Consider the following 26,958-nt stretch of genomic DNA (forward strand, 5'->3'; position numbering starts at 1 on the left):
GATCGGATTTCCTCGCCTCCATGTGACCTCAAAGAAGAGGAAGAGCTATCATGCCCTTCAGGAGCCAATGATAGTCTGTCATGGAAAAAAGCATCACAGAGATTTCCTACTCATTAAGCATATCTTCTTCTTCTTCTTCTTTTCTCTTTTTTTTTTTTTTTTTTTTGAAAAACGAAAAGTAACAGTGACTGCCCAAAAACTTTTAGTTGCAAGAAATTTAGACAAAAAGGAAAAAGAAAGACTGAACTTCCAACATTAAATTTTTATTTAAAAAAATTAAGACGGATACCAAATGCAGCCTAAATTATATTCATACTGAATCTCTCTTGGCAAAACCGCTGAAAGTGCAGGAGATATCTTCTTATCTGCATTCGTGCCTTTTGGAGAAAGCCACTAAATCAAATTCTTGTTCAAAGACAAAAAATTTTCCAGATTTGTCATGGAAGAGCAAAACATTCCCCAATTTACCGCTACAGTCTTCAACGCTTCCAATTCCTCAGTCAACCGGAATTTGGCCACACAACACTCATTTTGGTGGCAATAAAAACCATTTGGGATGCACAAAATGGGATGCACACAAATGTTACAAAACACATAGAACCCCACTATTCACTCTTTTGTACACCAACAATTCAACACTCTAGCCGTGACCACCCACAACCCCCCACACCCCCCCCCCCAAAAAAAAAGAAAAAAGGAAAAAGAAAACCCCACTCAGAAAAAACCCACATTTGTGACTATACAAATACACAATAATGAATAAACAACCATTATGGCACCAGCTCATTCAAACAAATCTTCGGGAAAAATACAATACATTGCACTCATCAATGGTTAGCATCAATTGGAGCACCAGACCTTGCCTGTGAAATCCGGTTTGCATAAATGGTAACAAGACGCAGCTGCGTGCTGCTAAGCCCCTCTAAGTATGGTAAGAATGCTTTCCCAAGCATGATATAGATATCCACGAGGCAGAACACCACAGTCTGCAAGAATTTCAACATAAAAGGAAAACGGGAACGAATCCCATTTAAATAGATCCAAGGAAAAAACCTGCAGTTATAGATCAAAATGGTGCAATATTCATCATAGGTAGCAAATATGTGTCTAGGGCAGTCTACTCTGCAAGTGATCTGTCCACCCAAAATGTGTGGAGGACATAAAACCAATGCTCTAATACTAAAAATTTGATGCATGAGGCCAGGTTGGCCTAGCAAGTTCCTAGAAGCAACACTTGCAATGCGTCCTGCAATGCCTCACATTGCAGTGACAGGTCAACAAATCAGACTGGACTGAAAGAACAGAAAATGAGAGTTTTCCAAAAGAGTGGGGATGTTACCCATTGAGCAAGGTAAGTTTGGATGCTTTAACATGATTAAAAAGGATAAGTATGCCAGGTAAATAACATTTACAATGTTAAATAACTGGCATCAGAAAATGTAATAACCAATCAGGATGGCCAGACAAACAAGGGAAGAAACCAGGAACATTAAGGGACTGTTTAAATGCCAGATGGTCACATGGAAAGATCTGATCTGCGAACATCAAGCTAGCAAAGAGGGTTTAAGGATTGAGGGTCATGGATTCCATCATCTCAAAATTTTACGGATTAGAAAATTAGCCTTTTCAATCAAATGTTATCCATGATTACTACGATCAGTAATTCATGATCTATTTAAATAGTCTTCCAGGAGACTACCTTTGCTGGAAACTACTGAAGAATTGGGGATCTCATTGCTTGATAACATGAGTATCCAAACAGAAACTAAATAACCCTCAACCGTTTTAGACACCATATGTATTCTACATATGGGTATGCAGGTTATGTCATCCTCGTAGAGAAGGCTGAAGAATCAAGACATGGCTTATATGAAAAGTACATAAAGTCCATGAGAGCAATGACCAAACTGTTTTTATTTCTGAACCGCAGTGAAAAAAATGACACTCAGAACCATTAATAAGATAATTTTCTAGAACAAAGAAAGCAACAAACTGATCACTGTTAATAGAAGAAAAAAGGGTAGCAAAGGCACTAAAAGTAGGATTCCAGTAAGAATCAAAAGGCAATATCAGGATAATATGGATCCCTTGAGGCAAAGACCAAGTAGTTACGATTGTCCTATATGGTCTTGCATTTTTACTATTTGCTCATAAAAATCATAATTGTCATGCTTCTTTTACTAGTAAGAACTACATAGGCATCTTTAAGTCTGAACGTTATTTAATATTCCAACATACATAAAAATTGACAACCTGGAGTTATTTTTTTTCTTCCTCTCTCTTTACAAGAAAAGCATCAACTCAAAGTTCCTTCACATGTCTAATCCCTTAAAAAGTCATTTTATGAATGATGCAAAAAAAAAACATTTAAAAAAAAGGAGTAAAATCTATACCTTCCGAACATCCGGACTTTGATTTCCAAATGCATCGAAAAGTGCAGGCAGAAATGACGGCAATTGAGTCATTAATTCCTCCTGTGAAAGCCGACCAACAAGCTGAAAATTTGCAAAAGAAACTTCAGTGTCAGAATGTTAAGCGGCAATCTTAATTGTTTCTGCATTAGAATGTTAACTTTCCAAATGCCGATAATAGCCTCTATGCTGGAATTACTGTGGTTGCTGCTTCTGCTAGTACTTTTACCAATATCACAATCATAATCATTTCATCAATTACGATTGTTATTATTTTTGTCTTGTCACTATTGTTAATTATAAAGAGCAATTTTCAAGTCTCATTTAGAACAGCAACTGTATACAGTTTCACCTTATGCAGGCTCCAGTGACATAGTGTGATGCACTTATAAGAAATAGATGTAATTGGGTTAGTACAAACAGAGAGGAAGTGAACTTCAACTATCTTAAAAGGATTCCCCATCATTTCTCACTCTCTCCAAAATCTACTTGTCCACTTTTATTTTCTATTCTTTTGTTCTTTCTTAACAGATATAAGATCTATGTTCTCTTACTGGACCTCGAATCTCACCTTACTCTCCTCGGTCCTCACAAAGAAGAAAGATGAGCAAAAGCCTCAAACTATAATAAAATGTAACCAAAGATCCTTCCCTCACAAAAAATAATGTTGAGATGTGAATCAGACTTTTGAACTCCAAAAAACCCATCTTACTAATTCTAATTTTGTCCTCAACAAACAGATACTACATTCATTGTAATTCCCACTACCACAATATTCTTCCTCATAAAGGTTGGTTGACCGGATGTGTGAAAACTGAAACAAGGATTGAAATGGTGATTACAACTGCACTATTTCCCCTGAAAACTATGGTAGTTAAATGTTAGAATGATAACTATGGTAAGGCACAACATGAACATGTTTATCCGCAGGGGTGTCAGTGGAGATTGATAACCCACTAATCCAATCTGAATTTGACCTGAAGCATAGGGTATGGGTATTAAAAATAAACCCAATAAGCTATTGCGCTGGTTGGGGTTCCGACATTCGACCCAAACTCTTATAGGGTTGGTTAGGGTTTAAGTAGATCCATACCTGAAAACCCAGAACTAAACCTGATTATACACATACAAACATATGAATATACATACACAAATAAATAAACAAATAAATAAATATCCTATCATTTTTTAATCATGAGAGAAAACAATCAAAGTAGAGAAGTAAAACTGTAATCCATCTTACTCCATCGAATTCCTATCCATGTCATTTGTTGTAGTCTTTCTATGATATATTTTTTGTGTTTTTAATATTATACTGAGTCTGATTATTGTAAGAAAATTTTCATTTAATGTCTTTGACTGCATGCATGCTTGGGTAACAAAAGTAATAGTTAAATAAAAAGAAGTCTTCTTTTAGATATAATTTTTATATTTTTCTTATAGTTTCATGTTTCACAGTTCAGGAGGTAACCTTTTATACATATTAAGTAATTTGAAAGGAAAAAAAAAGTCCAAAAATGTAACAAAAAAACTTGTGAAATACGCAATATCTACCCAAAAACTGACCTTTTGGGGTCCAATATAGGATATAGGTATAGAGTTTGTGCTTGGGTTTGGACCTAATAAATAAAATTCAGATTTGAGTATAGATACGGCCAAACCTGCCTTGAACCTACATCATTGACACATCCCTATTTATATGTAAACATAATTATATGACTTTTTATGGTTTCTATGATCAACTTTGGGCTACTTTTGCGCTTCATGTGCAAATAAAATTACACCATAATAGTTTACATGATAAATTTCTTGAGGCTTAGTAGCATACATGTTAGAGAAGAAGCAAGGGAGCTATTTAGGATGATTCATGATGCTAGATTACTACAAATTACCTTGGTTAAGCAGTTAATGCAAATAACGAGACTCTTTTCATCATCACTGACCAATAATGGCACAACAACCTGCAGAGTTTACCAAAGAGAAAGAGCATGATGAAAACGTTTAGCTCAGAAGTTTGTACATGATTAATCGAATTTAGTGAAAAAGTTATAGTGAGATTCACTTACTGTAAGACATCGAAATGGATCATACTGAGCTAACACAATATTCAAACATTGGTGTGCTTCATTTGAAACCTGGAAGACAAACGTAATCAATGGACTAACATACAGCAAAACTACAAATGTATAATGTCAAGGCCAGCTAGAGCAGAAGAGAGAAGTATAATACCTTTGCAACCATGTCTTTGGTCACATGAAGCAATTTTTCAACAACAATTTCGACAGAATCTTCCATCGCCTCTTTCTGAAAGTAATAGAACACATCAGTAAGCCAGAAGGAACAATCTCAAGACTTAAAACTACTTTGCTCCAACAATTGCAAGAAGAATTATTAGCTGAGTGTCCAAAACCTGATTTTTGAGCATTTCAGCTATCAAAGAAAGAGAGAGTTCCCTTGTGGATGAATCAGAATCATCCAAAACCTCAAGCACAGCTGTTAAAATTTGATTGAAATACTGCAGACACGATAACTGAAATTAGTGTCCAAACATCTGACATCCAGTTGTTTAAGCCTACTGGTAAAATAACATATATATGACAAATATCAAAACCAGGAAAACTATCAAACCTTTGATATGAAAACACATAATATTATAATATTAAAATTAGGAACATGTTCCAACAAGATATGCATGAGTGTTCATATGAACTATTCATCACGTATGCCTCGGGAAATGTTAAAAGGTTAATTTACCAAACATAGTACAGATTTGATATGTAGATGTGGTGGTGTTGAAGAATGACTTTGATATTTTTACATAAGGTAACTAAGCAACACATGGTTTATTGGTGAATCTACCATCTGGGATCTCCTAATAATTTGACAGCCTTGACTCAATCAAAACATTGCATTAATCAATGGTTAAACTAAGCTAAAACTAGTGCATCCTTGTTCTCCTTCTTTACAGTTACAGGCTAACTGCAGTCAAAACAAATTTCTTCAAATGCCTTCTCACAAAGTGTAAATATGTTCTACTACACCATATTGTCCTCTCTCGAGAATTTGTGCACTGCTTTGTTGGGTTCTCCTTTAATCCGGACTATAAACTATAACAAAAAAGCTTTATTCTTCATCACATTATACTCCATTTTTGACAAACTTCGATACTTAGTTCTAACATGGATAATGGTAATTCCAAGATTTTATGCCCCAACGGGACAGGGGGCATCCCGGCCGTCCTGTTCCTATGAGAAAACAAGATTGGGATAGGGTCGGGACTTCGAAACCCATCCATACAGGGAGAGAAAAAGAAAGAGAGGAGAAAGAAAGGAAGATGAAGAAAGGAAAAAAGTGAAAGAAAAAAAGAAAAATGAAGAAAAAAAAGGAAAGAGAGAATAAGAAAAAGGAAAAAAAAAGGAAAGAATAAGAAAATGAAACAAAAAGAAAAGAAAGAAGAAAAAGAAAGAAAAAAAGGTAGAAAAAGAAAAAAAAGGAAAGAAATGAAAGAAGAAGGGGAGAGAAAAGGAGGGGATAGCTACCAGGATGCATGACTGGGACAGCTATCGGGACAGGAAGGGATGGGACGAGACAGTGGGTCGTCCCTTCTCTGGAGATACCGAGACACCTCTGTCCCATGGGATTTAAAACCTTGAGTAATTCATTACTGCATACCATGCATTCTTTATACTTCCAATCTATAAGTAGACATTCTCTTCAATTGTTCCTTACCCCAAATAACAACTCACAAAAAGTCCTTTGGGTTTGTTATACACTCATTGAACTTTAGGTTGGCTTAGCCCAAGCTAAGCCCTGATAATGAATTGAAAGGAGGCCCTATATTAGATGATGCTCACACCAAGGCTTGGCCCTTGAAAGGTAAGCCCAGTCTCATCTAAGCTTGAAATTTTCTCACCTCCTTTCTTGTATTCCACTGGAAATCCTATCCCATCCCAATCACTTTCACTCTTAACCTAACACCTAATTCCTGTCCAAATTTTCTGCCTTCTCTCCATCATCAATTTACCAAGTCTGATCTAAACCCAGTAACAAACACCACATTCTCAAGCCAGGAACATACAGTAAAATTCACAAAAAGGAGGAAGAAGATCAAAGGGATGGATGTGAGCATTCATTCAACCAAAATCTGATCCTGCAGCTGTCGTCCTAAGAAAATACATGATAACACATCTTCAACCTCTTTCAAGCATTCAGCATGGCATATAAAGAGAATATGCACTTAAATGAAACTGCTATTGATGGTTTGCCCCAAAGATGGAAAGAGAGAGAAAAAAAGGAGAGTGCAAAGATTACAGGGCACCACCTTGCTGCTACTACTTTCAGGAGAGCGTCTGTCAGAGAGATATGAAGGATGATACTATGATAGTAACTAATCTGAGCAGGTTTTTGAAAATTGATGCTAAGGTCATCTTCTACACAGGTTTGGTTTATTTGATGTTTAATGAAATCAACAAGACTTACTAGGCATAGACAAGCATTCGGTACTTTTTGAAAATATGAAAAAATAGAAGCAGGCTAAGACCAACTTTCATTCAGGATTAAGATCAAAAATCTTGAACCAAATCTTTTGCACACTAGGCGTAGACCAGTCCTCTCGATAACCTTTCATTGACCACAATGGTCCACTCAACTAATGCCTGATAGAAAAATAAGACTAGAAGGGAGTGCCAAAAATACTTGAGATCTTACAGTTCACAAGTGTATGAGTGAAAATTACCCGAACCAAACTGAATCACACCCTTCCCTGCGAAAAAAGCCAAAAGGGGAAAAGGAAAACAAAGGAGAGGAAGATCTCAAATACCCTCAAGTGACATCACTCGAATAATTGCTGTTAATCAAATCAAAACACTGTCCATTTGTGAATGCAACATTCAGCCACTGCTTGTCCTATGTATGTTGAACAACTTTTACTTTCAAACCCAACTGACCAGCAAGAGGCTTTAGGAAAGATAACAACTTGAATATCTTCTATATTACTAATTGAAACTTGAGGTTTCTTGAGAACATCCTCAACACAGCAATCCCAATTTGAGGACACCTCTCAACACAACAATACCAACCCACATAATTCTTTCCAAACAACAATGAGCTCCAATCAACTTCTAGGAAACTGAACCTCTAGCACTATAATCTCTTACATCTCACTCCTTCAGCCATAATAGTCTGAAAGCTTGAATCTAGTCCAAAAAAACCTACTACCTTCAGAGGGAAATAACTACTGGCATATAATCTTGAAAAACACTTCAAACTCCTTACTAAACTACAAACTAACAAATGAATTTGATGGAAGACATTAACAAATAACCCTGCCTCCAATTGCCTTGTCCTCAAGATTTTGGATGCATTTTGATATCCAATAGGTTTGATTGGAGATGATCAAGACAACGGAATACTTCACTTCCCCAGAAACATCTTCACTCTATGTCAATCCAGGTGCTTTATGTACTTGTGAGACTAAAAGCCAAGAATCATACCAGAATTTTCTTGTGGTAAGTCCTACTTTAAATTCCTTGCTAGCTCCCAACATCTGGGCCAGTTTCACTGTACATAACCTTATCGGCGGCACCTCACTAGACCATGAATGGAGCATCCAACAACATGTTCCAAACGGTATTTCTCCTGATGACGCCTTGCCACAGCAAAATCTAATTCTTTCTTCCACAATCATTTTTTTTTAAAGTACTAAAATATCATAGGCTATCACATCTACCTCAGTATTTATGGCAATGATGATCCTGGAAGGAGTTTCTTTTGGACAACAATTTACCAAAGACTGTTGCAGCACAAAACGAAAATTCTACTTCACATATTTAGACAGGTTCACTAGATAAGATTGAACATCTAGTATACAACAAATATCATCTTCTATTCAAGTGAGATAACAAGAGGAAAGTGAGATAACAAGATGAGGAAACAAGGTTCGCTGTCTCAACACTGTTCATGTATTTGTACCAATGAGATACAGCATGGTATGCCCGTACAGAGGTTAGTGTGGAATACATATGCCCCCTGTACTGAGTTTTGAATTGGTACCGGTGCAGTACAGTATGCTTGATACAGGGCAGAACGCACTAGTATGTTGAACCATGTGAGGAAAGTGATACGCACGAATGCCTGGAAAAGGTTGCGTGCAGATGAGCTCCACATCACATTGTGAAGCAGATTCACTTAGGAATTAATCCTAAACTATTTAAATCACTCTTACAAAATGTCTCACAACAGTGATTAAAGAAAAGGAGAGAAACTATCACCAGTGGAACCAGCTGGTTTCAGCTGAAACTAACCAAAACACTAAAATACACATTTAACATTGCAAAAGCATTAGCCACGACTTTTCTATTTCTGGCAGAATGTTTAAATTTCAGTTGAAACTAACAAACAGGTCAATTATTCTGTACAATGACAAAATCAGCTACAAACTCCAATTGAAGATTGGCAGAAGATAATTCTTCGAGCTTTTCCCTTCATGAATCCATGAACTGCACTGTGTGATCCTTTGTATAGCCACAGAAAATGGCACGATTCGCATGTATGGGTGTCATTTTTGTCATATTACTTGTAATATGACAATGGAGTTGTAATTAATCATAACTAAGTTTAGATATATGAGTGATACATGAGACTTTTGATCAACAAAATGCCCTTCATATCAATTGCATAATGCAAATGTGCAACAAGGACAGCACTTGATCAAGACATCGTTGGATGTGAGACTCATATGATGATTCCTTCTCTCTCCACTTGAACCCAGTTACTAATGAACTTTCATCAAATCATCAATCACATGTGAGCAGTGTTAGAAATATGCAGCTAACCTATTTAGCACGTTTAGATGGCATGAGGTTACAGACACATATAACATATGCTATTTCACAAAGACAAAACAACACAAAACAGAATTGGATGACCAAAATCTTAATGTGTGGCCATCAATTGAAGTATCTCCAACAAAGCAGTTAAGTTCTTCCTGGCTTTTTAATTAACTGCCAAAAAAAAACCAAAGGTTTATTCAATAAGAGAGTTGCATATAGAAATTTATTTCATTAAATGGGGTCCTATATACAAAACTGTGAGAGGTAATAATAAATGTGAAGCTTTTGTTAAACAACTATGATATCGGGGGTTTCATGCAAATCCAGTATTCTGTTACTGTCAGCCAAAATTAAATTTCAAACTTTTTAAACAACTCCTCCATAGAGCTGAAACTTGTAGGCCTTTATATCCCAAAACCAAAATCACTGGAGATTAAAAGTGTTGCAGCATCTAGGCTTTCCTGTTCAATAGTGGTAGACTTAATAATGTAAGAAACTTCAACCTACACATAATTAAGAAGCTTCAAGAACTGAAATAACCAGAAAACTCTACCAACTTCTATCTATGATTTATACCTATATTTGGACAAAATTTTTCATATGACCGAAAATGCTTTTATCAAGGAGCACAAGCAGTTACAAATGAAGGCAAAAATGTACCTTGGCCCAGATAGAACCATCATTAACCACCGAAGCGTCAATTAATTGTTGCAATGCCTCACATTTTATAAGACCTGAATTAGCATCAGTGGCGTTGCATATCTATGAAAAAAATTGTATATTATTAGGAAAATTCACATTTGCTACCTTACATATTTGATTTCCTTAAACAACATACTCAACTGAAGATTATCATCAATGAGACATTTTCTAAAGTATAAGATTAACTTAAATACTTACTTGATGAAGAAGCTGGGGAATACTAGGTCCATTAACTGTTTGAGGGCTGCTCTTAACAGAGTTAAGCTTCTCATCAATGATTTCGATGTTTTGAATGGCTTCACCACCATGAGGCAAACCAGCATCCTTGTGCCCATCAGAACTTATCAGTCTATCAATATCTAAACGTGGAGTTGTTATGGAACTCTCATGATCCATGCTACAATCTGTTTCTAGGTGTATCATCTTTGACCCAGTACTGTCTAATGTAGAGTCAGTATTGAGCTTTAATTCACCAATTTTGGGACCAAGAACCTCTATGTCAGAGCTAACTTCAATAGTTTGATAAGAATGTTTTTGAGTTTCATTAGATGCTGTCCGAGCAATGGAAGTATCATGTTGGGTTGATTCTTGCATAGAACTCCACTTTAGTGCTCCTTCACCATCAACTGAACCTGCTGAATGCCGACCAAAATGGTAGCCTTTCTTCAACATCACAACATAGCCTTCCTCAGAAGATGTTCCAATAATATCTGCCTGATCATAAAAAGATTTGGGACGTTGACGTTCTTTCTTATTCTGCAAGAAGTTCACTAGATCAACCTCTATACGAGGTGTATACTGCTTAAGTGCCCGCCTCAAAGAGTTCTGGTCTTCAACTGACAAACTGAGAACAAAATTCAACACCGCAGCTGAATCAAAATGGGAATAAACTGATATGATGCCAGATATAGAAGCTTCTTTCAGTTTTGTGTTTTTATCATTGACTAAAGGTGCTAATTTAGCAAGCCATAGCTTAAGAAAACCGCTATTACTATAACCATCAGAATTCATTGCACATTTGTTGAAGGATTTATTTGCAAATTGAATGACAGCCAATTTTGCCTTTGGAGACCTCTGTTCATCCAGGGAACGAAGAAGAGCAGGAAGCAGTGAATCAATACTGTATGTACTACCAACAATTTCCAAGGTTGTTGAACTTGGTTGCCTAACCAACTCTTTCGGGTCTATCAATCGAGAAAAGACATGTGGTAAGATTCTCTCGAGATAACTCTCAAAAGATTTTCTGCATGCTGGAATAATTTCCGCAAGTGTGGAAAGAGCTGCCTGTGCAACTTTGTGGTGAGGATCATCCAAGTATCGGAAGAACAATTTCATGACTTTCTCAAAACTCTGTGTAACTTCTTGAATACCTTTAGGCCCTTGCTGCAACAGAGTTCGGAGATAACTAAAAGCAGAAACCCTAGCTACCCAATCTGAACTTGGACTGAGACCCTCAGTGAGTGCATCGTTTAAAGATGCTGGACCATCCATATAATTAGACATTTCACTCACTAGGACTTGATTATCATCAAAACTGCTTCTACCACTTGAAGAAGCTCTTCCTGTCACCTGCTTTCTCAAAAGAGGCCTCTGAAAATTAGGAACATAATTACTTTGTGAATCCTTGTAATGTGTCTCAAGATACTGTCTATCTATATGCATATTAGGTAATCGCCTAGATGATCTGATATCAGCATTATCTTCAATAGTACTTCCCTCTTGCAGCCTTTCAGACGATCTTTTCATGTAAGGCAATGACAAGGCTGATAAGCAATCAGATGACAGATGACTGGCATAAGAAAATTTGGAAAGGTCCCTTGCAGCTTGAACCTGAGGGTTTGTGGGATTGATGAAGTTTGAACCACCATTCCTTGTGCCCCCTCTCAAAGTGTTACCTGTAGTTGAATCAGTCAACACTGGATTCTGTAAAGAGAGATGATTTGAAGCAGGAGCAACCATAGTAAATGGTGGATCATGAACAGATGGAGAGTCAACTCCTGCACTAGGAAAAATAGGTGGAAAAAAAAAATTAGTTCTTTTGGACATCCTCGGCAATTATTACAATGACATAACGAGCAATAATTTCAACAGATATTCATACTATAATCAGCAAATCAGCAATCCAGATGGTTACCTAGATCCAAGCTGGTTGAGTGTGAACTTGAGGAATTATGCTTCTCAGATATATTTGCACCTCTCAACAAACTTTCAATGGCCGAAACCTTTTGTTTGCTCGCATGAAGCATCCTTTCCAGGCTTCTATCAGAACTTTTACCAAGTGGCTTTGATTGTGATAGAAGAAGGCCGCCTGAAGAAAGAGGTGTCCCTGAAGCAGTGCTTGCACTTTTTTCCATTGCAACAATAGCAGAAGTACCATATCCAGGTATACTTGGAGTACTAGCATGAGAAGGAGCACGTGATAGCTGTATGCCTCTGTCTCTAAGTGAAGGAGAAGCATATCTTTTGTGCATACCTCCATCTTCATCATTTATTATCTGAAAAAAGTTACATCATAATAATTATCAAAATTCAGAAGAAACAATAGGAATTTCTTATACCTTAAAAAGATGGTGTACCCTTTGAATGACAGGATCGAAGGATGAATAAAGACGACGTGAACGCTCTGGCCAAGTTTTTGCGAACATCCGATAGCAACTTCGTGCAGTTGAACGCACCTACCCAGTTTCAATAAGCCATTTATCGCTTTTAGACATGACATAACCAAGTCATTTGTATAATAATATAACTTTATCAAATACAGAAAGCCTACAGTCCTGCTAATGTTAAATTATAAACTTCAATAATAACCATAGGCAAAAGGATGTTTCTGCTGATATTATGCAGAAAACTAATCCTCAGATAATAAAGGCTGATACAAGTGTCTATCTCAACTTAGACATGGTTATGTGGTTATAATTACTTCAACTTCGTTAACCTATTCCTAACATTTCTTCACATAGAATCTGGAGTATAAGAAATACTTTAGGTGGCAAGATATGATACAAATCATTGGAACAAATGATAAAATCTGAAGTTACCAAACATATCACTACTTACTAAATTAAACAAGACTTTTCAGCTTTGATTATTCAGTTCAAACTAATTAGTCCTTGACGCTCTCTCTCTCTCTCTCTCTCTCTCTTTCTCTCTCTCAAGGTTGTTTTTTTTAGGTTGTGCTTAACTGCTTTTTAGCATTTATGTCATCACATTCATATTCTACTTTTCTTCTCCACTTCCCCTCCAACATTTTTCCAATATTAAAACATCAACCTTATTAGTATTTTGTGATAAATTCCCTTAACTCCAAAATGCCATAACCATCTATCCATTTCCCCACTATTTGGGGTCGGCTCTTTAACTCTAAAATGCATAATGCAATATTTCATAAGCATTCTCCCCATTAGCTCCTCTAATATGACAAACATCTTACTGTGATATTTTTCACATGACAATCTTCGATAAGTATTTATTTGCTCTAACGGAAGCCCTGTTTTTATTTGTCATCCTGCTAAAGTGCATATAAATACTCTAATATTCTAACTCAAAAGCTATACTGATCTACAGGTATAAAATGCTCCGATAATTTCCTTCCATATACCATTTTATCACTCACCAGTTACCACCATTATCAACCATGGTTTTAAGTTTCAGCAGGAACTCCAAAACCAAAACTTTCTAACCAAGAACCAAACCTGGTTTCAAAGCTTTGGCCAAAAATAACTCATTAAGCCAAATATGTTGTATGGATGAGTTCCTTTCTCATTTTGTTTTTATTAATTCATTTCATCAGACTTTGTGAAGCATTTTTTTCAATATTAAACTCAGATTTTTTGTACTTTGAGCAACTTTCAAAGCATCATGGTGTCAGATACCACATTTTTTTTTTTTTGGCATATGTTTGACTATCCTAGATCTCAAATCTCATACACATTCCAATAGATATTTTTCAGATTGAGGGTTGAAGTCCAATATCTCTATTGGTAATTATTGGTATAGTACTATACTGTACTGATGCACGGTATGGTTCTTCATTTTAACATAGCAGACAAAAGGTGATGTACCATGCATCAGCAGGGACCAGCATCGAGAGGCATAGTGATACTGGTAGCTTACCAATAGGGTATGGCTGGTAAGTGGTACGCACCAATACCTAAATCCTTGTTTAAGATTGTCATCAAAAGAATAAAAATGATTTTATTTTATTTTATTTTATAAATTACACCTCTTATTTGTTTCCACATGAAACAATTGAAACCACAAATATAAGTCCCAAAACATACAAAATGCTCTAAAATTAAGTCCAACCTTACCACACATCACTATGGACCAGTATTGAAAGGCATAGTGATACTGGTAGCTTACCACCAGGGTATGGCCAGCACTAAGTGGTACGCACCAATACCTAAATCCTTGACTTGTTTAAGATTGTCATCAAAAAATAAAATGATTTGATTTTATAAATTACACTTTTTATTCATTTCCACATGAAACATACAAATGCTCTAAAACTAAGTCATACCTATTTTATTTTCTTGTTTTTTACTCTCTTTTTAACTTTTATATTTGAATTTATTTAACTGTCAAAATGGGAGATGAAGCTGTTCAAACTGAAAATCAAGCTATGTTTGAACCTCATTCCAACGTGTGAATTTACATCGTTCCAACCTGTGAATTAACACTATGCTGTCCATAAGCAACATGTATTACAGGACCTTTATGTGGATACCAAGAATCATATATTTGATACTCAACAAAGAGGGCCTAAAGACTGAAGCTGAGTAACAAGGTTCACTGTGCTGGTGCCCAAGGTTTTAAATCCCGTGGGATGAGACTATCCCAATTTTCTCATAGAACGGGATGCACCACTATCCCGCGCAGTCCCACCACATCCTGACACTTGGTATAGAGGCTATCACAAGATGTCCCGATTGGGATGCTAGCATGCTCGTGGGACGGCCCTATCCCAACACATGAAATGGTACCCTATCCCGGTTTCCAAGGATCCAAAGATACAGAGATCCCAAAGGGATGTCCGCAGAACACCGGGACAAGGTCGGGACAAGGCCATCCCGCTAATGTTTCAGCGTCCCAATCAGAACGCCTTGAGACATCCTCTATCCAAGTGTTGGGACAAATGAGACAGCAACGCGTCCTGCTCCATGAAAAAATCGGGACAGCCCCGTCCCACGAGATTTAAAACCTTGCCTGAATCCTTGCCGGTGCTAATACTGAAGCCCGGACTAGTCGGCCAGCGATATGATTTGGTAACCCCCATGCAATTCCATGTCAGGCTCGAACCGACACAGAGAGAGTGGAGGGAGAACGGGAAAGAAAGAGATAGAAGGGGGAGAGAGAGGACCTCTGAAGGCTGCTGGAGGGCAGCCGTGCTCACTGTGCCACTGTCGAGATCAGTGGAAGCCGGAGAGGGCGGCGAGAGGGGAGGGAGAGGAGGCCACCATCCCACACGAAGGCTGGTGAAGGCCAGAGGGGTTACGTCCTCCTTCTGATCAGAATAGAGGCTTCAAATCCTGTTTCATATTTTTTGGGAAGATTTATTAGGTGAAGTCAGCAATCAGTTGCCAACTTCCCTGTTTTTTTTATGGGGGATTTTTGGTTGAAATCAGCACGATAAATCCCTCCAACGGCCTCCTCTTCCTCTCATTCCCTACCTTTGCCCTCCTACGGCTTCTGCCAAGCTCGGCAGCGGTGTAGCTCGACTACCCTCCATAGGCCCTTACCTCGCCTTCCCTCCCCCCAGCTCTCTCACTCCTGTCTTTCCTTCTCCCTCTCTCCCACCTCGCCGATTTCTCGTTTCGAATGCCAGAACTGTCCCAATCAGCTATTGATGCTGTTTAGCATGCCCCAAAGCAAGCGATTTGGGGGGTTCGATGAACCTATCCAGTAAAGGTCCATTTACACTATACCCTTGCCAATCCAATCTAGTCTGAAGCACTTTACAATCCTTCAAATGACCATGCATGCCTTTAAGATTCAAGAACACTTTCCTTTGGCTCAACAATCACCAACTTAACTCCCATACACAAGCCTTGTGAAAGCCAATAAACATATGTTCAACAAGTTCACTCAATTTTCCAACCAACTGCCTCCATGGAAGGAAAAAATGAAATGTGAAATAAAAAATTAGATATAAAAAGAAATATTATAATATAAATGAAAAAAGAATAGGAGAAAAAGAAAAAGCAAAAGCGTATAAGGGCTATGTTACATGGATTCGGTTATGAGTGTTTGGTTGGCTATATGTCCATATGCCAATCCTTTAAATCTTCCAAAAGAGTCTTTTTGTGGACCCATAGCCAGGTGACTTGGACACAATCATTTCTAACTGGAGGGTTCTGGTGCTTTTGAGTAAAACAAAGAGTCCAGATAGCATACAAGAGGACCCCATAAATAAAAACACATCCTTACCCAAAAGGAAAACAAAAAAGAAACAACAGTTATAATAGCAAGCAGAAACCAGAGAAATGGTAACGGGTCCTCTAATTTAAATTCTTGATACACTTGATCAGTTTTGACAATGACCGAAAGGAAGATTATCTTTTCAATTCGAAAAAATTAATTAAAGAATTTCTTTTTCCATTCACTACTTAATTTAACATTGCAAAGAAAATAAGATTTTTTTTTTGTGCTGCTAGACATGTGTTGATGTTATTTCGGAAGAATATTAACACCTTATGTATATCTTTGTTCATGATTTCTTTAAGCAAATTTTAGCAAAAGATCAATTACAATAGCACGCACCTCACTCATTGCATCTGCCACACAGCACTTTATAAGATCTTCATAAAGATCAGCTGAACGTTGTATTTCCAGAAAATCAGCCCAATACTCTAGTATCAGAAGTGCATATTCACAACACCTGATATAGTGGATAAGAATAATTGAATAATGGCTGGAGCAAAATTATCGACTATTAAATAGGATATAGTCCTACCTAGCACGAAGAACTGCACTCCGATCATTCTTCGCAGCATCAGCTATCCGAGGAAGAACACGAGCAACCTTGCAGTTACGCAACATCTGGAAAAATCACATATTAGTAAAAGACAGACAACATATCTCATGATTAGTGAATGTCTCCTTTTAAGGGAAGCAAAAGTTCTATCGTCTCATACAGTTTTTATGCAGTTGTCTGCAGACTCCGCGATCACAAGAACAGTTATCACCACAAGCTTAAAAAGCACCTGAAAAGTAACTCAAAAGTTAATAATTATTCAGGAGATTAAGATCATACTCTCAGAGATAAGAGCAATTTACCGGAATGAACATCTCAGCACAAGCCTCAAAGTCCCCCAAAAGTTCTTTTGATAATAAGCATAGCAAATGGCAGGCCTAAGGATAGGAAGCTGATTTATCAAATAGCAAAGACTGAAATTCCATGTTATCTTCTCAATGCAGTACATTGTTAGAAAATATTCAAATAACTAGTGTAACGAACAAGGAGATAGGCACACAATTTGGTTTTAAAATAAGAAATATATTACCACCAATACATGTAAATGTCAATTTAGTTTATGATCACGAGGGATAAACATAACAAAACAATTATGATCAAGGTTTTAAATACTGTGGGACAGAGGTGTTCCAATATCTCTATAAAACAGGACACCCCACTTCCCATCCTGTCCTGATAGCAGTCTTGGTCGTGCATCCCAATAGATATCTTCTTTCCTTTTTTTCTTTCTTTTTCTTTACCTTCCTTTCTTTCCTTCCCTTTCCTTTCTTTTTCTTCTTCTTTTTCTCTCCTTTCTTCCTTCTTCCCTTCCTTTTTTTCTTCTCCTTTCCTTTCTTTCTTTCATTTTTCTTCTTATTCTTTCCTTTCACTTTTATCCTTTCTTCATCTTCCTTTCTTTTTTCCTTTCTTCTTCTTTCCCCGCATGGATGCGTTTTAGAGTCCTAACCCCATCCTGATCCCATTTGCTCATAGGAATGGGACAATATGGCCGAGATGCCTTCCATCCCATTAGGACGTAAAACCTTGATCATGACACCCATGTTCATCATTAAAATGTTCATGAAACCACAAAATGATGTGAGATAATATCAAATCTATTGGTATAGATGAATGGTTAAACATATAAACATATAAAGGGCCACACATATGGTCTTAGTATACAAAAGTCCATGAAATGCACTGCAAAATTATTTTAATTCAGAAGGGAAAGGTTTCCTCTAAAATTCAAAACAAGAAAACACACACACACACACACACACACACACAAAAGATTCCCTTAGATGCCATGTACGAAATTCACTCTATGCAGCTTACGAACAGAATATCTTCAACATTTGGTTATTAAATACAGGTACATAATTTGTATTGGTTGTCACAAAGGCCTCAGGAAACTGTGTGTAGATTTCAGGATATAGATATATAACCTGAACTAGAACATATATCCTCAACCACAATGACATAACTTACAAAACTTAGTAAGTTCAACATATCATACCTAGCTACTTCAGTACATGGCAAATCTATAACAGAGCCAACTTAAATGCCCTACGATAAAAGCTTAAGAAAAGACCTTTGTCATAAACATAAAACATCAACTATGACCACATACCACATCTACCACAACCTTCATTTATTGCATAAAATAGACTAGAAGAGAATGCACATAAGATTTCACATTCAAAAGTATCAGACTGGAAAACTGGGATTGGCTGTTATCTTAGACCAAACATGAATACCATTTGGATAAAGCTAGTTCATCACTTCATTGGCATATGCTATTTATAATATATTATTCTAAAATGAAATAAAGAGATGTGTTTCATAATATATTAGAATCAGCTTTAAGGAACCCATTTTGCCAGCTGTCAAAAGCCATCACCACACAGCATGGTGACAATCTATCCACCATAACAAAATTAGAATTGAGAGCACACCTGTTTACTATGCTAGAACGTCGATCTGATAGCTGAGTGCTTAAAGGAGTAACTAACTGCTTTAAGAGCATAGGAAATGACGGATAATCCGCAGCACCTGATAGAAATTCAATCAGACTTGGACCAAAAAAATCATAGAAGTAACAAAGTAATGTGACCATAAATCAAAAAAAATATATATATATATATATATATATATATGTGTGTGTGTGTGTGTGTGTGTGTGTGTGTGTGTGTGTGTGTGTGTGTGTGTGTAACTGTTAAGTAGTGAATCACTACATAGAAAATGCATTATCCAGTAAGGATGAACTAGGACACCAAATGCAACACTCACAAGTCACTGCAGCAATACAAATATGAGATTCCTGAGAAGGAAACAAGGGGGTTACCACTTTGCAAAATCATACATATTCTGAAAAGATGAAAAAGGAAATATTCACAGGTTGGTTAGCTTAAGTTTCAGCTACTCCCATTAGCATAAAGTGCAAGGAGAACAAAATATTGATCCAAAGTTGAGGAATACAAGATTGAAAAATAGTTTTAAGAAGAGCAGAGGTGAGGAATTGAGGATGCATATAGTCCAATTAAAACGAACAACACACATGAATGTTCTACATGGATCAGCCCAAAAGTATGAAACTGGTCCATGAGGTGATAGTTTTCAAGAAATGGCGCAGCCACAAGTTTTCCGAATGAAGCCAGGTATATTCCACAAGGATTGCAATCATCTACTAACAGGATTTTATGTTCCCATTAAATCAAAATGCTTTGCCTGGAAGTTTTGGCTCAAATTAATCCAAAATCAACTCCAGTTTCAAAATTGTCAGGAAAGCTGAAACCAACCACAGACTTGCCTGGAAGTTTGTTGTTTGCTGGAACAACAAACAAGTCTCATGACAACCCTCACAAAACAGGAATAGCTTACTGGAAATTTCTACCCATAGAGATCCACAAAATCCAAGAACATCCCTTCACCCCAACTGCAATTATTTCAGCATAGCACACAATTAGATATCCTACCAATATCCATGAAAAGAAGGAAATGCTATGCACGTGGAAATAGAGGACAAGACAATGGAGCAATGACATTGTCAAATGTTCTGATACTCAATTATCACAGAATTGCTATGTAACAACACTTAGATACCATGGATTCAATCAAAATCTAGAAAAGGTTTTCTTTTCCCAAAAAGGCTTTCTTTTCCCAAGTACTGCCGGAGTTAGGTCCAGAGGAGTGACAAATAAGAGATCACAACATAAATGACCACCTCTCCTAGTAAATTGAATACAGGATATAAAGTCATCCTTGCATATGCATGGAAGTGAAGGGAAAGATCTACATGGTAAAACTTCGATCCAGAATTCAAGTGCATATGCTAGTATAACCAAATAATAGACAACCTTGAAAAAAATATGACACATAAACAGTAATAGCCCAATCCACACAAGGGAGTAATATTGAACCCCTGGTGTATAAACACTCCTAGCAAAGTGAGTTCAAGCTAAACAATTCCAGGCTCCTCCAAAATTTGCCGAGCAAGAAAGATCATTTCTTCTAACCATCAAAACAACAACACCCTCTATATATGATCCCTCAAGCTGATTATCCAAATCAGATAAAGATTTATTATATAACAATATCTATGATACAACCAGACTTTAAAACATCAAGGTTTCAACTGGAAAAAAAAAATGTGCTGGGGAGGTCTTAGGTATTTAAACAAGATCAAGCATCACAGTTAATAAACTTCTAGCTAGCCTTCTTGGGTGAGATCATGAGTGATGCATGATGTTTTTGTTTCTGAATGGGCTGTTCCCTCATGAGGATATCAGGGCATAAATGGGGGGAGTGTTTGAGGACCTGTGTGGGTGTGCATGTAGTTTTACATCGGTTGTGCACTAGAGAGGTCCCAGGTATTTAAACAAGGCCAGATACCCCAATTAATGACCTTCTAGCTAGCCCTTCTAGGTGAGGTCTTAGGTCATCACAGAACTATATCTTTATTTTTTTTAACCTCAATTAAGCTCGAGAAAAGATATCAGACACTTGCTAATTGCTATATGGATGGTATAGATCCTGACATGAAACAAATTCTTCTCAATCATTATTAATGCTCTGGAGGTTCAGCTAAAACTTCAAAACTGAAACAGAACTTTGCTTTTGGCTGAAGGAGATCAAAATTATGGTTGGTAATTAGTGAAACTATTTTTTTTCACATCCTAATTTATCATATAAGGCTATTTATGCAAAATTTTCATCATTTCTTCAATTTGTCTAGATATGAAGAAGCATTCTCTAAAATTTGAAATATTGCAATATTAAACTATAATGAGAAGGAAAAACCATTTTTAGCATCACTTTTGCTATCCTAGAGCTCAAATGTCATATATATTTACATTGCCATTAAACAACAAAATGTGAAACTATGTTCTAAGCATGATGTTTTTATATTTTATCAATCAAAAATAAATGTCCTTTGAGAAACCACTCGCTAATAAATCTGGAGATTCCAACCAACACAAATATAAGTTAAAATGATGTGGTTTAATTTTTTTCTTTTTTACTTCAACACTTTTCTGATTTTTTTTTTTTTGAAAAAAAAAAAAAGATACAGAACTGAGGTTTCAATATTTGAATTATGAAAAGAAGCAGTTAAGCATACAGGAGCATATACTAATTAGTGCAACAGCCCAAAGAGTGGTGGAAAACTTGGTTAAGAAAACAATTGATATAGTGCATAAAATCTTAGATCAATTGATCCAGCACTGCATGCATAAATGGAAAATTTGCCCCTATAAGGTCCTTTCCTCATACATCACTTGAAGTATCTTGGCAGCAATGGCTTTTTAATGCAAGGGAAAGAACATCAACAATAAATGTAATTAAACAAATGAAATCATCTCAAGGCAGCTAGGAGATGCTAATGACTATTCCTATACACAAGAAGAAACACATCAACAAAATGATAAATAAGATTCTGATGCTTGAATTTAAAAAACAGAAATGTTCTGATGAAGTAAAACCTCCAAAGACCAGGCCTTCAACTCTTTGCATGGCAGCTATTCGAAGTGACCAGTCTTTTTCTGGTACTAGAGTGGATGCAATCTTCTCAATTTCCTTGATCAATTCCTTTTCAGAGTACACTTTAATTGGGTCTACTGGCTTTTCAGTAACATCAATTTCTGAAATTAATCAGTAAGAAAACAGAATATCATCCAGAGGCATAAAATTACAGAAAATTATTTGGAAAAAGAGTAGCACCATAAATGTGTGGATTTACAAAGTGTGTGCCTGCACAATAAAATTCGAATGCATAGTATAATCTTCAACAAGATATTCTAGTTGGAAGAATTCATATGAGCCAAATCAAATGTTTATTAAGCCTGAATAACTAGTTTATTTTCAATTATTGAGAATAATTACCACTTTGGTCAATGAATGTCTGTAGATGCGAATGCCGAAAAAAGATCAAAACAAACAATTAAAAGTTCCTTCCATTCAAGGATAAGAAACAGCATGCAAATTGTCAGAAACATATTAAAAAAAAAAGCTTACATCATTTGTACGGGCTATGATTTATCAAACAAAAGTCCAACTACATCTTTAGTAACAACTATTTAGAAGATCACACAAAAGTTCAGCAACTCAAACTACTGCCCCCAATTCCTCCCTCCCAATGAAAAAAACACATACACAAACAAAAAACAAGCTATTTCCCCTTGTTGTTTCAATTTGTAACTGCTCTGTCTGCCTAATTTTCAATCCTAAAAAAAAAAAAGTAGGCGTTTCAGTTGCAGTTAGAACGTATATTGACATAAATTTTGGGAGTTGCCTTCAATATACACTGCTTAAGTTTCAAGATATATTTAGAATACCTAAAATGTACACACTGTATCTGGAAAACACAAAACATGATTTGTTAGAAAGCAGAATTAAACTTTGCAACTAGGATAACAATTTGATGAACAACAAATTCAAAAAGTTCCACCGACATGAGCATGCGTGTGGGTGTGTGCTACCCTAATATTAGGAATGCAGGCAAAGATTTTCTTCTCTCAGAATATGGTACATGGAAACATATTCAAAAATGCTAAAACTAAAATAGTACAGATAGGAATCCAAAAAGATTCTGTTTTCAAAGTAAATTATCTTTGCCCATATATTTTCCACGATATGAATTTCAATACTAAGTTAAATGATTAAGAATAGCACTCCGGGCATTGCCTCATTCTCAAACCTCCAACTTTTGCAAAGCAGAAGACATAGCAGGGACAGTGTCAAACTCAGTTAATTACTTAACTGAGTGGATCCTTCAATAGCACATGCAAATGGTTTGTTTTAATATTTCCACAACACGAATTTACAAGGAAAAAGAAGACCAACCTCCTGAGAACAAGGATTCCCTTGGAATGCTCTTGGTCTTTGGACTGCTCCTTTTCTGATTAGAAGTGAATGATTTCAGTTCTGTAGAGATAAAATGAGTTCCAACTCCATTGGACGGACGAACCTTTGATTCTAATTTTTCTAACCTGGAATTCATCTCTTTCATCTGCAGTATAAAAGTGATATCAAATCATGAACTTTATAATCAATCAACCTGTCAAAAGCATTGGAAAAAACTCTCAAAAGCTTAGCCATTAAATGAGCTACAAGCTTAAAAGCAATTATAGAGTCACTGCATTAGGTACACCAAAGTCTTGGATGATTACCATGGATGAAGGAAGATGGTAACGCTGCAATTCTTCATGAAATTGAGGTCCAACATATATATACATCTCCTACAATGAGAGAAGCAATAAGTTGTCTAGTTAACATGTTTGAATCATCTAATTTGAAATACCATGTGTTTTATTGCTAACAGCCCATCATTTCCAGCAAATTGCTTTTCTATCAAAATGTTTGTCCATCATGTCCTACAAGCATGTTGACCAATACACCTCTTTCTTTTCTTCCCTTGTCTTTGGCCAGCATGTAAATACGAATGCAAATCTAATATTTACTGGTTCCAAAATTCAAAATTCCCATAAAGAAGGAGGTCTCCAAACTTCCATTGGACTTGGAAAATGCCTAAATGATGAGAAGGGAAAGCAAGGTTTTCCAAAAGAAGATTATGTTCATAGCACAAACTTTAAGCCAACCAACCAATTTAGAAAACAATTTCTAAGCTATATACCTCATTCCAATGATAAAAGTTCTTATTAGTACGGACAAGCCTTTGATTCCTCAAAACAACATGAGTTAACATCATGTAATGGATTAAACAGAGTTCTTGCATCAAGAGTTCCATAAGCCCCCTATTGGTTAGTTGCCAAACTTCCATTGGACTTGGAAAATGCCTAAATGATGAGAAGGCAAAGCAAGGTTTTCCAAAAGAAGATTATGTTTATAGCACAAACTTTAAGCCAACCAACCAATTTAGAAAACAATTTCTAAGCTATATACATCATTCCAATGATAAAAGTTCTTATTAGTATGGACAAGCCTTTAATTCCTCAAAACAACATGATTTAACATCATGTAATGGATTAAACAGAGTTCTTGCATCAAGAGTTTCATAAGCCCCCTATTGGTTAGTCATGGAGACATGGAGTATCAAGATTTGATAATAATGGACACAACAATCATTTCATTCGTAAAAATAACATTGATCATGATGAAATCATGGATTGAATAAGGTCCTGTTCCAAATGTATTACGAAGTCAGAAAGATAGTAGCAATGCAACCAAGGAAAAGTTAGCTTTCAGCATGTTAATTATTTTTGTTATTTAGACCATGGATTTTATGTCCAGCAAACATGATTTCCTTGTCTTTGCTTTTTACACATTAATCATCCACAACAGCACCATGCAAGTTCTAAGCTACCCAGCATGCTGCATGTGAAGCTGGAGTAACCTATACTTACACAAATTTCTTTATGAAGTTTACGAGCACAAAAAAGGTGTTAGAATTCCACAACCATACCCATCAAGGTTCCCAATTATTAAAGGTCAGATTTATAGGATCATCATTCACCGAGCATCCCTATTTAGAGCTATATCTCTGATGTCACCACAGTTTGATCATGATCAAGTGCATTTTGGATTGTCTCATGTCTTTTAATTATTGCTTATTCCCACAACATCTCGATTTTCTTACATACAGAACCCTCTCCATATCCTTTCTCACAAGGCAATAGGACAAATGCACAGAAATTATATAGTAAATGACAAGTGAAAACAAGACATAAAAGCAAGTTCACCCATACAAACCTCAATACACAAGGTCGCAGCTTCCCTAATGCTATTGTTAGGGTCATTCAGCAATTGCAAAACCTGTATAGCAAAAACAAGTCAACCGCATATGTTTATGTACATAAATTACAAAAATAAAAGACATACAAGAAATGGTAACAACTACACATACTGGAGGAAGTATAACTCGCTGAAGAGTGGGCTCAGTAGTAGCAAAAAGACTAACTGCTGTTGTAACTGTGCGCGCAAACTCTTCCCGAACTCTCCAACTTTTGTGCATCCAAGCATAACTCCCAGCTCTTTCAACAATGATCGTGGGTGATGAAACCTGATTAGGATGAACCTTAATAGCTTAACCACATCATAATCCTCTTTCCAGAAGTTATGTAAAAGGATCCCACAATTTAGAGTTCGTAAGCAAGAAATAAACCAAGAATATTCATTCCTTTATGAACACAAACGCAATTACTCAACCTCAATTTATAAGAATAATAGTCAGATATATAGACATACAACTTTGTCCTTATATAAAAAGCTCAGAGTTGGGGCAAAAAATACACGTACAAATGAACTGTTTCAAAATGTATTAATGTTGACGTATGGTGAAGACGTAAGGGAGGGAAATGTGAGCAAGAAATCTGGTTTACAAATAGAAAATGTTGAGTTTAACATTCCAAACTACCCACAATTTCATCAATAACCACTATAAGTTTGTAAAAGCATTGAAGAAAAACAGATTCGGAAGTCTTGATGTTTCGAACATCAACTGAGCCCCATCAAAGGCATAGCACTTCATGAGACATTGAACAAAAGTTCCCCCAACCAAAATAGGGAAGAATAAAAAAAAAAAAAAGCTTAAAGCCACCACCTTTTTGTTACCCGCAGAAATTTTGAAAAAAGCAACCAAAGAAGCTCTGCACTTCTTCTAGGAAGAAGAATGAGACACAGATCCATCGTCCTAACTGACATCCATCTAGGAAAAGGTTTTCCATTCCCATTGAAAAAAAAAAAAAAGCCCCCACTTTCTGAGATTTAGGCAGAACATTGACAGATCCATGAAGCATTCAATTCACACTCAAAACCCCAAATTTCAAAAGGCCATCATGGCATTCTTATGCACTCCCCAAATCTTCCTCTTTTTCTCATTCAAACCACACAAGTTCTCCTGACAAGACTAATAATTTGTACAAAATCTCAAAGGCTGGAAACTAGAACATTAAAAATTAAGAAACGCAAAAAGGAGATATATATATATATATATATATATATATATATATATATATATATATATATATATATATATATATATATATATATATATTGTTTAGGAAAAATCCTGAATCCCTAACCTCCATGAGGGTGATCAGAAGCTGTCGGGCGGCATCCCGGACGGGTTGCTTCCCATCACCTAGCCTCTCGACGACGGCGGGCACGAGACCATTAAAATGGAGCTTGAAGTGCTCCCCGGAGAGCACAGCAGCGGAGGACAGCGCCTGGAGCGCGCCCTGGGACACCCGGAAATTGTTGTCCTTGAGGAGATCCATGCAGCAATCGACGAGGGCCGTGACCTCAGTCGACGACAGACTCTTCGTAGACGCCTCCAGTAGCTGGTGAAGCCGCTCCACTCCGGCCATCCGCTCCTTTGTGTCCTTTGCCCGCGCCATTTCCATGGCCTCCTCCATCTCGCCCCCGGGGGAGAAGAACCTCGAAAGATTCCCCCTAGGGTTAGTGCTTCGGATCTGGACAATGTCCTTGGCGATCGGATCTGGCGGAAAAAATTTAGGGAAAAATCACAAGAAATCGAGCCATCGCGTGAGAGAGAGACCAGGCGAGCGAGAGAGAGAGGGGATGGGATAAGTTGGTGGAAGTTTGGCTC

At 36.7% G+C, this 26,958-nt stretch overlaps 1 protein-coding gene across 1 annotated transcript; it reads right to left on the minus strand.

Annotated features, from left to right (window-relative positions):
- Nucleotides 1-678: 678 nt before the first annotated feature.
- LOC105053682 (CLIP-associated protein) lies at nucleotides 679-26,958 on the minus strand. The gene is given in 21 exon segments (XM_073245652.1): nucleotides 679-986; nucleotides 2,394-2,495; nucleotides 4,304-4,372; nucleotides 4,478-4,546; nucleotides 4,641-4,715; nucleotides 4,822-4,926; nucleotides 9,902-10,003; nucleotides 10,142-11,940; nucleotides 12,078-12,438; nucleotides 12,520-12,618; nucleotides 16,703-16,820; nucleotides 16,896-16,981; nucleotides 17,077-17,145; nucleotides 17,219-17,307; nucleotides 18,849-18,947; nucleotides 21,875-22,033; nucleotides 23,235-23,400; nucleotides 23,561-23,629; nucleotides 25,101-25,163; nucleotides 25,255-25,410; nucleotides 26,432-26,958. Coding segments are annotated over 21 exon segments (4,347 nt in total). The 5' UTR covers nucleotides 26,765-26,958; the 3' UTR covers nucleotides 679-827.

This window comes from Elaeis guineensis, chromosome 11 (assembly GCF_000442705.2).
Source record: "Elaeis guineensis isolate ETL-2024a chromosome 11, EG11, whole genome shotgun sequence".
Classification (NCBI taxonomy): domain Eukaryota; kingdom Viridiplantae; phylum Streptophyta; class Magnoliopsida; order Arecales; family Arecaceae; genus Elaeis; species Elaeis guineensis.